The sequence below is a fragment of the Mus caroli genome, unplaced genomic scaffold, assembly GCF_978045245.1.
Source record: "Mus caroli unplaced genomic scaffold, Mus_caroli_1 scaffold_11, whole genome shotgun sequence".
Classification (NCBI taxonomy): Eukaryota; Metazoa; Chordata; class Mammalia; order Rodentia; family Muridae; genus Mus; species Mus caroli.
Window position 1 is genome coordinate 46,879,428 of NW_028227266.1, and position 17,037 is coordinate 46,896,464.

General features: G+C 44.5%; 1 protein-coding gene across 9 annotated transcripts in view; it reads left to right on the top strand.

Annotated features, from left to right (window-relative positions):
* Usp28 (ubiquitin specific peptidase 28) overlaps window positions 1–17,037 on the top strand; it is a 58,349-nt gene that overhangs the window by 11,645 nt on the left and 29,667 nt on the right. For 5 of the 9 annotated variants that reach the window (XM_029481581.1, XM_029481583.1, XM_021172213.2 and 2 more), the window contains exons 2-9: window positions 4,306–4,383; window positions 5,242–5,374; window positions 6,603–6,708; window positions 7,436–7,595; window positions 12,316–12,402; window positions 13,048–13,185; window positions 14,201–14,274; window positions 15,364–15,443. In XM_029481581.1, coding sequence (XP_029337441.1) covers window positions 4,306–4,383; window positions 5,242–5,374; window positions 6,603–6,708; window positions 7,436–7,595; window positions 12,316–12,402; window positions 13,048–13,185; window positions 14,201–14,274; window positions 15,364–15,443 — 856 coding nt within the window. The remainder of the gene's footprint in view (window positions 1–4,305; window positions 4,384–5,241; window positions 5,375–6,602; window positions 6,709–7,435; window positions 7,596–12,315; window positions 12,403–13,047; window positions 13,186–14,200; window positions 14,275–15,363; window positions 15,444–17,037) is intronic. The other 4 variants (XM_029481582.1, XM_029481586.1, XM_029481587.1 and 1 more) reach the window with 1 other exon arrangement.

Consider the following 17,037-nt stretch of genomic DNA (forward strand, 5'->3'; position numbering starts at 1 on the left):
TTTGCCTGCGTGTATATTTGTGCACCATGTGTGTACAGTGACTTTGGAGGCCAGATGGGTACTAGGGATTGAATCTCACATCCTCTGGAAGAGCGGCCAGTGCTCTTAGCTGCTCAGTTTTGTCGCCTGCCCCAACTTCTCCATTATGTATTAATTGTATACAGTGGGTTTCATTGTGACCTTCATATTTGTATGTATTTGATCCTTTATCTTCCTTGTCCTGATGACCCCTTTCTCTTGACAGCGACTCTTCCTACTTTGATGTCTTTGGGGACCCCGTGGCTTTAATTACAGTTTCTGGAGCATGGGTGAGAGGTTATTTACAGGTCTAAGAACAGTTTCTGAGTGACTGCACAACTGAAGAACTGTCTTCCTCTCCCAGCAACCATTATCTGCCCATAGGGCCTCTGGGAGGACCGTGAGCTCTTCCCGTGTTCACTTTTTAAGACTAAGTCTCTATGTGGTTGGCCTAGAACTCATTCTATAACTCAGGCTGGTCTGTGACTCACTGTGTAGCTCAGGCTAGTCCCAAATCCTCAGTGATCTTCCTGAGAGCAAGTTACTGGCTTGCTCCAACATGCCTGCTGTCCTAGCTACACTTCTGTTAGTCGCTCGCTCTTACTTAAGTTTGCACACTGGATCTCAGTGGCCAGGGTGGGCTGCTCCAAACTAGTTGGCCCTAAAAAGACTGCCAGAATGACCAACAGGCAACCTCTAATGCATTATGTTCCCATCTGCATGATAAATGATACCCCAGCTCTCTGAAAACAGCTAGATAGCAAAGAATTATAAAAGGAGGAAAAAAGGTAGTGGCTCAATCCCCAGAGGGTCTGTCAGTCTCAGAAAAGCCATGAGTTCTTTTTTAGACACCCCACCCCGTTCATACCTCTCATTATATGTCCACACTCTGACTCCCAGCACATAGGTCCAACATTGGTGTGTGGAGACAGCGCCCACTCTTCACAGGATCTTGCTTAAGGCTGAGTTGCCTTTACTGCGCAACTGGTATTGGTCTGTTACTGGCTACAGTTTCTTTCCCAGTTTGGAGAAGGAGACATGAGCACAAAGGACCATCCCTAACCAAGAAGACATTTGCAATACCTGCCTGGGAGAGAAAGTTCAGTTTTCTCTAGTGACCGTGGGTGTATCAGTCACACTCCAGGGCAGGCCCCATTACTGAGCAGTTCACCAACACAACCCCCCGGACTCCACATTTATTTCTTTGTTGGTTTCAGTGTGTGCTTGTTTTTGTTATGGTTTGGTGTTTTTTTTGTTTTTGGGAGGGGAAGAGGGAGGAGAATATGAAGTTAGATGGGCAGTGGTAAAGTGAGGATTAGGGAGGGCAAAGAATAGGACCAAAATATATTGTATGAAAAAATGTTAAGAATAAGAGAAATCTGTCCTAGTGAGGTCTGGTTGGCTCTCAGGCCACTGGAGCTGAGGTGTGCAGCCAGCCTTCCTCTAGATGGGCGGGTCTGTTTTCTTTAAAAGCCTCTGAAAACAGTATGAACTTAGTCAAGAAAATGCAAACCTGTCTGTGCTTGCCACCTTTTGACTTCATCAGAACAGAGCACGGGCTTTGTCTTGTTTGCACTAGAGTGTATTTTCTGTGGAGTAGTGTAGTTAGAGTGGGTTAGTCTTAAAATCTACTTCTGTGAGGTGTCAGAGCATGAACTGGGGACACTGTGGGTGCGTGATGACTTTGATTGGCCATTGTAAAAATAAACTTTTGTAATTCTTGTTTGGTTTTTTTGAGACAGGCTTTGCTTCCTTGTAAAATCTTGCCTCTGTCTCCCAACTTGTAAAATCCTGCCTCTGTCTCTCAGGTGCTGGGGTGCCAGGTATGAACCATCACACCTAACAGTTAAGGACTGGAAAATGACTCCATGCTTAAGAACGTTGGCTTCTCTTCCAGAGGACCCAGGTTCAATTCCCAGCACCCTCATAGTAGCTCACACTGTAACTCCAGTTCCAGGGGGTCCAGTCCTTTTTCTGACCTCTCCAGGCACCAGGCATGAGCATATACACATGTAGGCAAAACACCTATACAATAAAGTACACTTTTAAAAATTAACACTATCTTGTGAGACGATGCCGGGGCCTAGCAAACACAGGAGTGGATGTTCACAGTCAGCTATTGGATGTATCACAGGGCTCCCAATGGAGAAGCTAGAGAAAGTACCCAAGGAGCTAAAGGGATCTGCAACCCTATTGTTGGAACAACATGATGTACTAACCAGAACCCCGGAGCTCTTGTCACTAGCTGCATATGTATCGAAAGATGGCCTAGTCGGCCATCAATGGAAAGAGAGGCCCATTGGACTTGCAAACTTTATATGCCCCAATATAGGGGAATGCCAGGGCCAAAAGAATGGGAATGGGTGGGTAGGGAAGTGGGGGGCTCTATGGGGGACTTTTGGGATAGCATTGGAAATGTAATTGAGGAAAATATGTAATAAAAATATTAAAAATCAAAAAAAAAATTAACACTATATGATGCTTGCCTTGACTGGTAGAATGCCACAGTTGTTACTCTCCGACTTGCCAATACTAGCTTGTTTAGAGCACATTGTACCACTGAGTATATCAAGTTCTGATAGTATAAAGGCTGGCACATTTTTAAAAGAGAAGTTTAGTATTGTGCAAAGTTCCAGGTCAAAATACAGCCAAATAAATAAATAAATAAATAAATAATATGTTTGCATTGGTTTACATTAAGAGGGTATTTGCTTCTGTTTCATTGTCTCTTTAGAGATGGTGGCAGTCAGCCCACCCACCCCAGCGTAATTCTAAGTTACTTCTCTGTGGTCGTAGGTTTGCTATGAGGTTTGAATGCGCTAAGCCAGCATCAGTTAGTTAATACTTATAGAGCTTTCAGAACAGCACAGAGCCAGAAGTAGGGTGTGTGTGTTAGCACTTATTTCGTGCTGGAGCTCTTACTGTCTCTGCATTGGAGTGACTTGTGACATTCAGAGCAATTCCAGACGAAGATGTGGTTCTTCTTAGTCCTCCTTATTTCCCCTCCCTCTCTCCCACGATTTTTCAAGTATGTTGATTTTGACTTTCCAAAAAATTTTGTAGGCTCCAGATTCATAGATTCACACACCTTTACATGGTGAAATCAAATGGGATTAGAATTCATTTGGAAGAAAATTAGTACCTTAAAGAAAAAAAAATTTAAAAACCTGCTTATATTTCCAGTTTTTGCCAAAGTAGAATCTCAGCCTGATAGCCCCTTCCTTCCCTGCCCAGCTCTGGTGGTGGCTTTGTCAAGACCCATAATGTCCAAGACTGCTGTCTCAGCGGGAAGATTCCATTTCTATCTTCTGACTGGAGAGGTTGTGACAAGAAAAAGTCTCTGATCCCTTTTCCAGGCCTGGGAGGGCTGTTCAGTCGGTTATTTCTAGTTGTGGTACTTAAGTGTTGCCAGCGGGGCCCTCAGCTGTTGAAGACCTTAGGATACTGTTTCGGTTACAGCTGGCAGTAAATGAAGCTGACTCTCTGAGACATTACTAATTGAACTTAATGGTGAAGTCAGGACTTAATCCTGGCACAACCTTAGCTATGGTGTAAATTAGATCGCTGCTCATGATTTACCGCTTTCTTTTCCATACTTAACTTACTAAACGGCCAGCCGGTTGTTTGAGTTGAGCTTTCCGTGTCCAGGGGTGTTTTATATCAGCTCTGGCTGCCCACCAGGATGGTAGGGTGAGCACGTAGGCTGAGAAGGGTTCTTAAGATGAGCTGTGTAGTTAGTTAGGCCTCTCTGTGGTTCCGATGAATGGAGCACCTGCAGCTCGTTCTTCCAGAACTTTATGTCTTATTTGATAGTTGAGAAAGTGCTAGCTTTCTTTTAAGGTTACTAGTACCAGCCATTTCATGGTTAGAAGCTTGTTGTCAGTGAAAAATGACACACACACACAAATGGCATGGACAGTAAAGCTTAAAATAGCTCATCCTCACATTCATGTAGATTTCCCTGCACTCCTTATATGACCTGATGCACTGTTCCGAGAAAGAAAAGTCCAAGGCTCCTTAAGCATACGTTAAGGCTGACGGGTTACAAGTGTCCTGGATATTTGGAGTTTTCTGTTGAGTCATATATATCTCTTGTAACTGCTCAAAGTATATCCGGAGACCTAATGATAGACCGGGCATTTTGCAATGTCTCTGACCATCAGCAACTTGCTGCATGGAGCTTGGCAGCACTTTATAAAGTGAAAAGTGCTAGGTTTGGGCCTCTCTGTCCAGAAGGTACCCAGGAATGCTTTCTGACACCTATCTGATTTTGTCTCTCAAAAACAGAGCTGCCAGATGCTGTTAAATCAGCTGCGAGAAATCACAGGCATCCAGGATCCTTCCTTCCTTCATGAAGCATTAAAGGTTGGTTTCCAGACCCAGCTTAGCTGACAGACGCTGAAGCAGGTTCCCACATGTCAGGTGTGTCAGCAGACGCTCTTCCTATACCAGGTGCAAGCATAGGAACAGGAACCCACTACAGGTCAGGTGGTCAGTTTCTTCAGCATAGAAACTTGGAAGTAGATGGTGGGAATGGACAGTGGGCTTTTAGGAGTCCCAGCATCCATGTGCATTGTATCCATATGGATCCTGAGTGGGACCAACAAACCAAAAATAACTCCAGGAGGAAACTTGTCTGCTCTTAACACGTGATATTCTTAAGCATTGTTGGTTATATTTTGAAAGGATACATTCTGAATGTTACCCAAGGAAATAGTAGCACACCTAGCTTCAAAATAGCCAGCAGGATAGGCAGTATAGATAAAACGTGATCCTGTGATTGGGAAAAAGGCATTGTTGTAAGAGTTCAAAACCGCTATGTCACCCTGTAAAACATGGTGACTGCTCATGACTTCACTGTCTGGGTGAGTGCACTTATCACCCGTGTTAGCTGCCAGTTCCCTGGAGTGATGCGCTGTGCCCTAACTGTTCTGTGAAGTTAGACTCCTGCGATGACTGAACTGTCCAGCCAGGCTGTGACTTGCTTTTCATGTTGCAGTTCAGAGTCTCTTCCTGTCACCTGGCTTGCTCCATCTCCAGGTGCACCAGGCTCCCTGCCTTCACTAGACTGTCTGCTCTCTGCCTCAGACCTCTGATTAGGCTTGGTCGACTCCCGCCGTCACCATGGTAGTAAAAGAACAGCACCCAAACTACTGCACACGGTTAACTCTGCCTGCTTTACTTTAGAAATGTGTTTGTTATTTTTTCTTTTCTTTCTCGTAGGCCAGTAATGGTGACATCACCCAGGCTGTCAGCCTTCTCACAGACCAAAGAGTTAAGGAGCCCAGTCACGACACAACTGCTGCAGAACCATCTGAAGTAGAAGAGAGTGCTACCAGCAAAGATCTCTTAGCAAGTAGGTCTCCCGTCCTTGTCTTCTCTGAACAGGCAGAAGACAGCGACTGGCCGCTCATTCATCACATCAGCCCTTTCTGAGGGGTCACTGAGCCATTGCTGGGAGCCAGGCCTGGGGTCAAGCTTTTTTTTTTTTTTTTTAAAGATTTATTTATTTATTATATGTGAGTACTTTGTAGTTGTCTTCAGACACTCCAGAAGAGGGCATCAGATCTCATTACAGGTGGTTGTGAGCCACCATGTGGTTGCTGGGAAGCTGAACTCAGGACCTTCAGAAGAGCAGTCAGTACTCTTTAACTGCTGAGCTATCTTTCTAGCCTGGGGATCAAATTTTTAAATGATTTCTTTCATTCCTTCTTTCTCCTTACTTCAGCCCAGGCTGGCTTTAAATGTTTTTTTCTTCTTGACTAGGTTTTGTATGTCTGTACTAGGTCATAAGCCAACTTTATAAAGCTAGCCCTCCATTCATCATAGAACACTATGTGTATGGTTGACTCTCTGATGCTAGGATGGTAAAGTAAAGGCGGTTAGCCTACAGGTATGAAATATATTTTTGATTTTGTGGGATATTAACATATTTTATTTATTGCATTCATGTAGGTCAGAGCTTTGTTTTGTTTGTTTTTTCTATCTCATTTATTTTTAAAGTTCTGGTTATTTTTATGTATATAAGTATTTTGCATATGTGTATGTCAGTGCATTGAGTACTGCCTAGTGCTCCTCAGAGGCCAAAAGAGGCTTGAGTTATGACTGGTTGTGAGCCACCAGGTAGGTGCTGTTAATTGCTGAGTTATCTCTCCAGCCCCTCTACCTTTTTTTTTTGAGACAGGGCTGCTCACTGAACCTGGGGCTGACTAGTTGGCTAAGCAGCCAGACTACCAAGTTCATGAACTCTTCGTTCTCCCCCAGAACTGAGAATATAGGCATGTAATTACCGTGCCTGCCTTTTTTACATGGATGATGGAACCTGAACTCAGGTCTTTATGCTTAAGCAGCAAGTGTTCTGTGCACTGATCATACCCCAGCCCTGGTGAATTGTTTTAGTCACTTACTTGGGAACTGTTGGAATGGGATTGCAGTACAGCTGTATTGTTCATTTGCCTTTGAGACAGTTACAAGATGTGTGCTGAGGAACCGCTGGTGAGAGTTAGGGCTGCATGTGGTTGGAAGTGCTTTGCCTTTGTTACTTCCTGACATGAACTAATGAGCGAATCTCTGCTTCCTCACAGAAGTGATAGACCTCACTCACGACAACAAAGATGACCTGCAGGCAGCCATTGCCTTGAGTCTCCTGGAGTCTCCTAACATTCAGGCTGACAACAGAGATCTTAATAGGTTGTTGCTTTAATCTGTGATCTTTGTTCCTCATGGTTGCTTTGTCATATTGTATTATGGGAAAGCTACTCAGGTTTCTTCATTGCTCCAAGATAGTTTCTTTAAGGAGCAATCTTAGCTTATTCAGTTCCCTTTCTCCTCCCCGTCCCTCTTTTTTTTTCTTTTTTCTATTTTTTTGGGGGTGGGGGGTGTCTCAGAGTGGCCTGAAATCTGTGACCCGTCTCCCTCACCCTCGAGAGTGTTGGGATCCCAGGTGTGTGCCGACACTCTGGCTCTGGGTTCACTCTGAAGAGGGACAGACATGGAGGCTCTTAACCCGGTCTGTAGTTTTTGAGTAGAAGTTTACAAAGTGTGTTCCCAGTTACTAAGGAAAACCAATAATGAGCCTACGTACCTGATAAGTACAAGCTCTTCAATAGGGTATCATGGTTGAGTGTAAACCTTTAATGTGGTAGGAATGAATAGCCTGGAACCTCAACTCATTTTTACTATGGGTCTTACTAGTAATAGTTTCTGGTGGAAGGGCTTAAATTAGTAATTAAACCTCGCTTTTCACTTATTTACAACTGAAGAGCTATTCTATAGACACTTGATTGTCCAGTGGGTGGCTATCCTGATATTAGAATCATCTGTTCAAAATACCAGCATGGTCTGTATAGTAAATCATTCTTTAACTGGCTTTTTTTTTTTCCTTTTTCTTTTGATATGTGGTGTTGGTATGCTACAGAGCGCATGAGGCTAACTCTGCAGAAACTAAACGCTCAAAGAGAAAACGCTGTGAAGTTTGGGGAGAAAACCACAATCCCAATAACTGGAGGAGAGTGGATGGTTGGCCGGTTGGGCTGAAAAATGTTGGCAACACATGTTGGTTCAGTGCTGTTATTCAGGTATGGTGTTTTTAAGAGACAACTGTTTTCTCCTGGATATAATTTCTTTTTTTTTTTTTTTTTTTTTTACTTTTTAAAGATTTATTTTATTTTATTATATGTGAGTACACTGTAGCTGTCTTCAGACACTCCAGAATAGGGCGTCAGATCTTGTTATGAGCCACCATGTGGTTGCTGGGATTTGAACTCAGGACCTTCAGAAGAGCAGTCGGTGCTCTTAACCACTGAGCCATCTCACCAGCCCTGGATATAATTTCATAGTTTGCTAAAATGAAACATGTGAAGTATATGTTGAATCAATTGGGTGAAACTGGGTAGGTAATCTTTGTTGTAGTGTTGTTGTGTTGTAGTTACTTTGGTATGCTTGGACTGAGAATTTGTGATGTCTAAACTGCACAATACTAAAATATAAATACATTAAGTGTTCAGGGTCAGCAGTTAATGAATACCATTCAGGGTAGTCTGGAGTAGAGGCATGGCAGATGGGCATCCTGGAAAGAGGACTGTAAAAATACTCTTTTTCATTATGTAGCCTAGACTGGCCTCAAATTCGTGACCCTTTTGCTTGTACCTCCCAAGTGCTAGGCTTTTAGGCGTGTCCCACCATGCTATAGCTATATGCATGAATTACATATAAATATGTACACACACACACATATATTCATCTACTCTGAACATGCTATCACGGAGCCACATTCCCAGTCCTGTGAAAACACTCTTGGGGGAGGAGGACTGTGAAATCTATAGGACTCGAAGGTCTCGAGGAGTGAACAGGTAGCTCACTGCCGTTTGACACGGGAGGGATAATTTGTGGTAGAAATTGCCAATAGGCTGTAGATGTGCTAAGTTCAAAATACCTATGTTTACATCCTTGTATACAACACTACATACGCATAAACTGAATGTATTTCTAGTTCTGAAAAGAATACTTTCAGGTTCTAAGTAAAGCCAGGCAAGTGGATGGGTTTCATTTGAGAGAAGTGGCTATTAAATATTTCCTGGAGCTGGAGAGATGGTTCAGCAGTTATGAGCAATTGTGGTTGCTCTGTAGTACTGGTATCTCAAATGCTGGGGTCTGTCTACTGCAGCTGGCTGCACTTTCACCAAAAGCTTCTCCTACACTCTCTTTATGGTGCAAAGCCTGACCTTTTTTCCATCTTACCTTTTTTCCATGACCCCTTCAGTTCTGGGGCTTCTACTGCTACCGAGGCTGCATCCTCTTCAGTTGCCTCTGCTGGCTTCTCATATGCCAAGCCGCTGTCTGTGACCCTGTCATGCCTTCAAAACCACTACCGCCTAGGTTACCCATCCATGGTACCAAGTCTGGCTGCCAGCATGAGGTCCAAATCAGCACTAATTTCACAGCTCCAGCTGACCAGCATCACTTGTCCTGGCCAAGCAGAGGTTTCTCTTTAGTAGTACTGATACCTTGTCAATCACAGCTGTTCTTCAGCCCCAGCTAGCCAGAACCACAGAATCTTCCCACAAAAGCCCAGGAGAGCCTTTGCTTCCCTCTGAAAAGTCATGAGTCTGGCCTCCATTGTCCAGACTGCTCTCAGCATTCTTCCAAGCTCCTAGAGAACAGTCCATCTGAACTCCCAACACTCAGTGGCTCTTCTAGCCCAAAGTTCCAAAGCCCTTCCACAGTCCTCCCCAAACAACAGAATCTGGTCTGCCACAGCACTCCCCTACTCCTGGTACAACTTATCTTAGTTAGGGTTTTTTGTTTTTTTTTTTAAGATTTATTTATTTTTATTATATATAAGTACACTGTAGCTGTCTTCAGACACTCCAGAAGAGGGAGTCAGATCTCATTATGGGTGGTTGTGAGCCACCATGTGGTTGCTGGGATTTGAACTTCGGACCTTCAGAAGAGCAGTCGGGTGCTCTTACCCACTGAGCCATCTCACCAGCCCCTTAGTTAGGGCTTCTATTGTTACAGTAAAACACATGACCAAAAAGCAAGTTGGGGAGTGTCTGGGTTAGGGTTTCATTTCTGTGCAGAGACACCATGCTCACGGCCACTCTCATAAAGGGAAACATTTCATTGAGGCTGGCTCACAGTTCAGAGGTTTAGCCTGGAATCATCATAGAGGAAGCATGGTGGCACGAAGGTAGACATGGTGCTGGAAAGGTAGCTAGCTGAAAGTTCTACATCTTGAACTGCAGGCAGCAGAGGGAGACTGCCACGCTGGGCTTTAGCTTGAGCATATATGACCTCAGACCCTGCCTCCACACTGATACTTCCTCCAACAAGGCCACACCCACTCCAAAAAGGCAACACTTCCTGTTAGTGCCTTTCCCTATGGCCTAGCATTAAAATACATGAGTCTTTGGGGGCCATTCCTTTTCAAACCAACACAGGAAGAAAATGGTTTGGCTCACACTTTGATATCACTGTTCATTATAGATGAAAGTCAGGACAGGAACCTAAACAGGCCTTGGAACCTGGAGGCAGGAACTGAGGCAGAGACTATGGTGCTGCTTACTGGCTTGCTCTGCATGGCTTGCTCAGCCTGCTTTCTTATAGAACCCAGTCCACCAGCCCAGAGATGGCCCCACTCATGGTGGCCTGGGCCTCCCCCATTGCTCACTAACAGCTGGGTGTTATGGAGGGAGGCATTGTCCCAACTGAACTTCCTTCCTCTTAGATTGATGTAGTGTGTGTGTCAAGTGGACATAAGACTAGCTATCACACACACTTAAGAAAAATGTTCCCTCAGCACCATCAACTTCGTGTGTTCTTCCCTCTCCCTGCCTGCAGGCTTGTCTGTGCTATGGTTCTGTGGCATCACCTAGCTGCTCAAGCCAAAATACTTTGTTTACATATAGTCTGGCTCTGATTAGGACCTGGGAAACAGCAGTGGCTAAGACAGAGCCCATACTCTTCTGGAGTTTGGCTAAGAGAATCAGGTCGTATAAATGCCACAAAGGCATTGTGAAGGAGGGTGTACTGGCTGATTTTGTGTCCACTTGACTCAAGCTAGAGTCATCAGAGACGTAGGAGCCACAGTTGAGGAAATGTTTCCGTGAGCTCCAGCTGTAAGGTATTCTCTCGATTAGTCAACAATATGGGAGGGCCTAGTTTTTGTGGGTGGTGCCATCACTGAGCTAGTGGTTCTGAGTTCTATAAAAAGTAGGCTGATGAAGCAGTGAGGAGCAAGCCAGTAAGCAAGCACTCCTCCATGGCCTCTGCATCAGCTCCGCCCTCCAGGTTGCTGCCGTGCTTGAGTTTCTGACCTGCCTCCTTCTGTCCATCAACAGTGCTGTGAAAGTGTAGGCTGAATAAACCCTTTCCTCCCCATCTTGCTCTTTGGTCATGGTGTTCCGTCACAGTGTGATGACTCAGCTGAGGTGCTGCTGCTGTAGGGAGGTCTTTGGTGGCTTAGCTGGTAGAAGCTTTTAAGCAGAGGCATGAAGGTAGGACTGACTCCTTCAGGCTTCCATAGAAATGACCTGATGTGTGTGTGCTGCCTTCTCAACCCCTCAGTGAGCACATAATTAAAGCACAGTGAGTGTAGCAGGAGCAAAGCCATGTGAGGTGTAGTCACCTTTGAGGCAAGGGCAAGAGGGTTGCTACAGGTACAGCCTGGGCTTTGTGGTGCATTCCACATCAGCCACGGTCTGTGAGACCTGTCCTAAAAGCACTGTGGAAAGTAGGACTGCCAGCGAGTTAGTCGAAGACCGCAGCTGTGTGTACAGACAGGCACACACTAGAGTCAGAATGCCCTCAACCTTGACTGGTGTGAGAGGTGTTCAACAGGCTTATGTTTTCTTTCTTTCTTTCTTTCTTTCTTTCTTTCTTTCTTTCTTTAAAAAAGATTTATTTTATGAGTACAGTGTTGCTGTCTTCTGACACACCAGAAGAGAGGGCATCAGATCCCATTACAGATGGCTGTGAGCTACCATGTGGTTGCTGGGAATTGAACTCAGGACCACTGCAAGAGCAGTCAGTGCTCTTAACCACTGAGCCATCTCTCCAATCATTTCCTTATAATAGTAGAATTGGTAGGTTGACAGTATAGATGCTTTTAAAACAAGGTAATGATGAGCTAGGATTTCACAGTGTGGCGATGGACCTGGACCTCACTGGGTCCCAGGATGGCCTTGCAACCACTGTACTCCTTTTGCTTCAGCTTCCTGAGTGCTGGGTCACTCCAAGCTACCATGCCTGGCTTTGAAATACTGCACCTGTAATTAAACACGCCTGTAATCCTAGCAGTGGGGAGTCTGAGGCAGGAGGATCAGGAATTTAAGGCCAGCCTTGGCTACATAAGGAGTACAAGGCCAGCCTAAAATATCTAGTAAGACCCTGTTAGATAATTTAAAAAACAAAAACTGCAATTGTTTTTGTTGGGGTTCAGGATCTGCCACACAAACCATACGAACTGTGAGAGGCGAGGGTGGAGGCGGTTGTACGTTTTGGCTGACTTTTAAGCTGCTTTGTCCTAAGTAAGGTAAGAGGGATGGTGGCTGGGTAGTGAACAGGGGAGTTCCAGAGGACTGAGCTAGCAGCATAAGTAATACAACCATAGTGCCTTTTAGGAGAAGTTCTCAGTGTCGGCTATGGACAGTTCCTTCTGGGAAGCAGAGTCTGGGAACTGTACTCAATTTCATCTTCGGAGCAAAATGGAGACTGGATACAAAATGGCTTCAGTTACATTCAAAGGAGCAGGCCTCAACAGTTGAAAGTAGTTGAGAATAAATTTCTTTCTTTCAGTCTCTCTTTCAGTTGCCTGAATTTCGAAGACTTGTTCTCAGTTATAGCCTGCCACAGAACATCCTTGAAAATTGTCGAAGTCACACTGTAAGTTGGCACTGAGACAAAGTTTCTGTGTTGCTAGACCCAGTGTGGGAACTGTGATAGTCCTTGGCTAAGTCACTCTTCTAAAAGTTTCTGTGTTGCTAGACCCAGTGTGGGAACTGTGATAGTCCTTGGCTAAGTCACTCTTCTCCCTCCTTTGGGTAAGAAGTAAGGGTTTGCAAAGATACAGTTAAGTAGGAATAAGCAGTGCCAAGGAAGTGCAGTGAGGCACTGTTTTATTTCACCGTAGTGCTGCACTGTTTGTGATACTCAGAACCTGTTCTCCGAGTGCTGTCTCTCTTCTACCTTTGGCTGCCAAGGTCAAGGGATGCAGAGCAGATAGCTGAGGCAGAGCCAGACCCTTCTTGGACTGCATCCATATTGCCCTTGCATGACAAGGGACTACAGTGCATCCTCTTAGGTTGGTGGGCAGCTGCAAGGAACTCCAGAACATTGTGTCTTGTCCTCAGCATGTTCCCTGACTGCTTCACAGCTCCCAGTGCTCTAGGCTTACTCCTGCTGTCCTCATCTGGTCCCTCTGTTAGTCTCACTGGTCTAGAAATTGGTAAATGTGAACTAGTGATTGTTGATAATTTTTTCTTCATTCCTTCGAGCTTTCCAAATAAGATCTTGGCTTGTTTTCTCTAGGAAAAAAGAAATATCATGTTTATGCAAGAGCTTCAGTATTTATTTGCTCTGTTGTTGGGATCAAATCGAAAATTTGTAGACCCTTCTGCAGCCCTGGATCTACTGAAGGGAGCCTTCCGATCATCCGAGGAGCAGCAGGTACTTTGTTCCCTTGTCATATTTCAAAGGCCAGTGTCTGAGTCACCCTTTGCTAGTGTGGTACTGCTATTTGAATTGTTACTGTATGACAAGCTCTGAACAAAGGCAAGATGACTGCCTTCATCTGCCCTTTATTTCGCTCTCAGAAGGTGTAGTTAGAGAGCAGGTATGTTCACACGGGTGAGAGGTGCAATGTGCGCTGGCACTGAAGGAGGCAGAAGTGGGAGGAAGAGCATCGTAAGTAGGGAGGATGGCTCTCGCCTTAACCAGCAGAGGCTTTTGAAGCAGGAATAAATTTGAAAAGTAACCCAGTGAGCCATACTGAAGGATAATTGAGAAGTCAAGTCCTGTGTCTGATGGCCCAGGTAGAAATCTTGATTTGGTTTGGATTTTAAGGCAGGTCTCAGTATTGAACTCAGGTGATTGTTGAATGGCAGGTCCTCCAGCCTCAGCCTCCTGAATCTGGGATTTCGGGCTATAACATCACACTGGGATAGATAGAAATCCTCTTTCCCACTCTGCTGAAGCTGAGTTCGGCAGCTTTTCTCTTTCAGTCGTAGAATCTTCCCCTTCCTTCTCCACCTGCTACTGAGCTCAGAGCTGTTGCTGTTGCACCAGCTTTGGGCTCCACAATGTGAAACCCACACTATTACATGGCTACATAGCTAACTAGCATTCTCAAAACAGTTTGTAAAATTGCCTTTCTCTGTCACTTCTCACAGTACCCTGGTGGACTCCAGTCTATTCCTTTTGTTTTGTTTTTGTCACACACAGATGTGGCCAGCCCTGTAAAGTTCCACTTCCTCCTGGCCTAGCTTATTGACATCACACCAATGCCCTGCTGTTTGTCTTTAGTCACTGGGCTCCCTGTTCTTATGTCTTTTGCAAGTTTGCCTCTTAAAAGGGAGATTATGTCATAGGAGTAAAATATTTATTTGTGGACTTAAAAGCAGACCTTTGTTTCCTTGAGTACAGTATTGCATCTAACTTACTGCAATTTGTGCCTCTCTTATAGCAAGATGTGAGTGAATTCACACACAAGCTCCTGGATTGGCTGGAGGATGCGTTCCAGCTAGCTGTTAATGTTAAGTGAGTGTTGAGGGTTTGTCTGCACATCCTTCCGACTCACGGTGGCCGCTGAGAACAGTTGGTGGGCGAAGTCACTCTTCTAAAATAGAAACTGCCAGTGTTTGCCAAACTCTTGGTGGCCACTGAGCCCTGATTTGGCTTTTCCTGTAGAGATCTAGACTGTCCCCTCAACCTTTGTTTCTCTGAACCTGAACTAACTGCTTGGTTGTAAGATGTAATTAAAAGCGGGTAAAGGACTCCTAAATGTGGACATGGTGTATGGTATGGAACCATTATATTTAATGTCACTCACCTGTGACATCTTAGCATTCACAGAGCATGTGGGTCAGTCATCCCAGCATGGACACAGGTCCTGTATCATCTGTGTGTGGCTGCCAAGAACCACTTTTCTAAATAGTTTTAAGTCTGGAGTTGGAGAATAAAGTACCATGAAATAGTTTGCAACTGGGAACTTACACACATAACTACAGTGTAAGACGAGGGAACTTACACACATAACTACAGTGTAAGACGAGGGAACTTACACACATAACTACAGTGTAAGACGAGGGAACTTACACACATAACTACAGTGTAAGACGAGGGAACTTACACACATAACTACAGTGTAAGACGAGGGAACTTAAGACATACTTAACTACAGTGTAAGACGAGCTTTAGGAAAAGCACATTTGCATGCTACTTAATATTGTGCCACTGAGGAAATCTGTAAGCATTTACTTGTAAGACTCTGGGGGAGTCCATTCTTCACTCCTGTGCTGTTCTCTACCTTGTATATACATGGAATCTGGCAAACTGTATGTATAGCAATTGTATGTACACACATATTTGTCACCAAGTGTGACCCCAAGGTCAGGGTTCACGCCTTGTCTCCCCAACACAGTGCCAGCCAGGCGGCTTCTTGTCAGTCAGGGTTTGAGCTGAACTACATCTTTGCTTCCTTAGAAACTAAGATACCTACCATGTGACAGTCTGTGGTGATAAGAATGGACGGACTACTGTTCTCATGTCTTTCTGAGTGCTGGTTGGGTTTTATGGGCATGTATTTGATTCGAGTCACACAGAACTGTCTCATCTCTTTTAAAATAGCAGCCATCTCAGGAATAAATCTGAAAATCCCATGGTGCAGCTATTCTATGGTACTTTCCTGACAGAAGGGGTCCGAGAAGGTAAGGTCTTTCTTTGTCCTGTGTGTGTGTGTTGTCACCTGTGACTGGGTCTCATTGCTTCATCGTTGCAGGAAGACAGGATAGACTTGAAAGTCCAACAAACTGAAGACTTATTCTCTGGCTTTTCTCCGAGTGACTATGGGCACATAGTCTGAGTCCTCAGTCTCTAGATCTATACAGTGGGCATAGTCTTTGTCCTAGAACTGTCATGTTAAATTGTGTAATATCTGTGTTGATGGCAGTGATCCTACTTAATTTTCTATATTGCTTTTCCTGATGGATCATCTAATCTCAGGTTCTATAGAATGGCTAAGCACATAACTCTTACTTTTTTAGTGTCAGGATTTTGCCTATGTACAAATAGAATAGTATCGAAACCTTTGTGGATTCAGCAGCTTGTGAACCCATGGCCAGCTCTTCCCTATATCAGCCTCATTCTCATGTGATTACAGCCATGCACCACCACTGGGCCTTATGTTTTAGATTTACTATATGTGTTTATTTTTGTTACTAGGACTTGAACCCAGAACTCAGGGTGCATTCTTAACTGCTACAGCAGCAGCTGCAGTTTTCATATATGGATGGATGGGTGGATGCGTGGGTGGGTGGGTGGATGGATGGGTGGATGGGTGGGTGGATGGAGTTAGATACAGCCCAGTCCCATGTGTAGTAGTAACTACTACCCTGTTGCTGTGATAAAATATCATGACTATGGAAATCTACTGATGATCGTGTTCTAGCTTCTGGGTCTCGAGGGTTAGAATCCCTGATGGTGGGAACAAAATGGCAGCAGGCAGCTGTTAGAAAATTGACTGAGAGGTGACATCTTTAACTGTAACCACGAAGCAGCCAGAGCAAGTGGGGAGCAGGGCAAAGCTGTGAACTCATACAGTCTGCCTCCCAGTGACATACCTACCTCCGTTAACAAGGCTACCTCCTGGACAGGAAGAGTTCAAATAGGAGACCATGCAAAACATTTCTCATTTAAACTACAGTATCCCACTCCCTGGCCCCCATAGGCTTGTGGGGGCCACCAGAGTTTTACAAGTAAATGCTTACATTACTTGTAAATCATAACCTCCTAACAGTTACAGCCATTTTTCCTGACTGTTTTGGCTGTAACAATAAACTTCCTGGTGTTCTTTTCTCTCCAAACTGTACATTTTGTACTTTTTTCTGCCCCACTTTTTTTTCATGGTAGACCTATGGAAGCATTAACAATAATAACCATGCCACAATCTCAACATTATGTAGTCTTGAAATTTTCTATGCCAAAGAAACCAGTCCTGTTTTCAAGTTTGCCTCAGGCAAGTTCATAGTGCAAAGGCAGAAAGTTCATAGTGCAAAGGCAGAAAGTTCATAGTGCAAAGGCAGAAAGTTCATAGTGCAAAGGCAGAAAGTTCATAGTGCAAAGGCAGAAAGTTCATAGTGCAAAGGCAGAAAGTTCATAGTGCAAAGGCAGAAAGTTCATAGTGCAAAGGCAGAAAGTTCATAGTGCAGAGGCAGAAAGTTCATAGTACAGAGGCAGAAAGTGGCCCAGATTCTTAGCCAGAATATCAGAGGACTGGCCTCTGGGTGCTGTTAGTCTCCTATT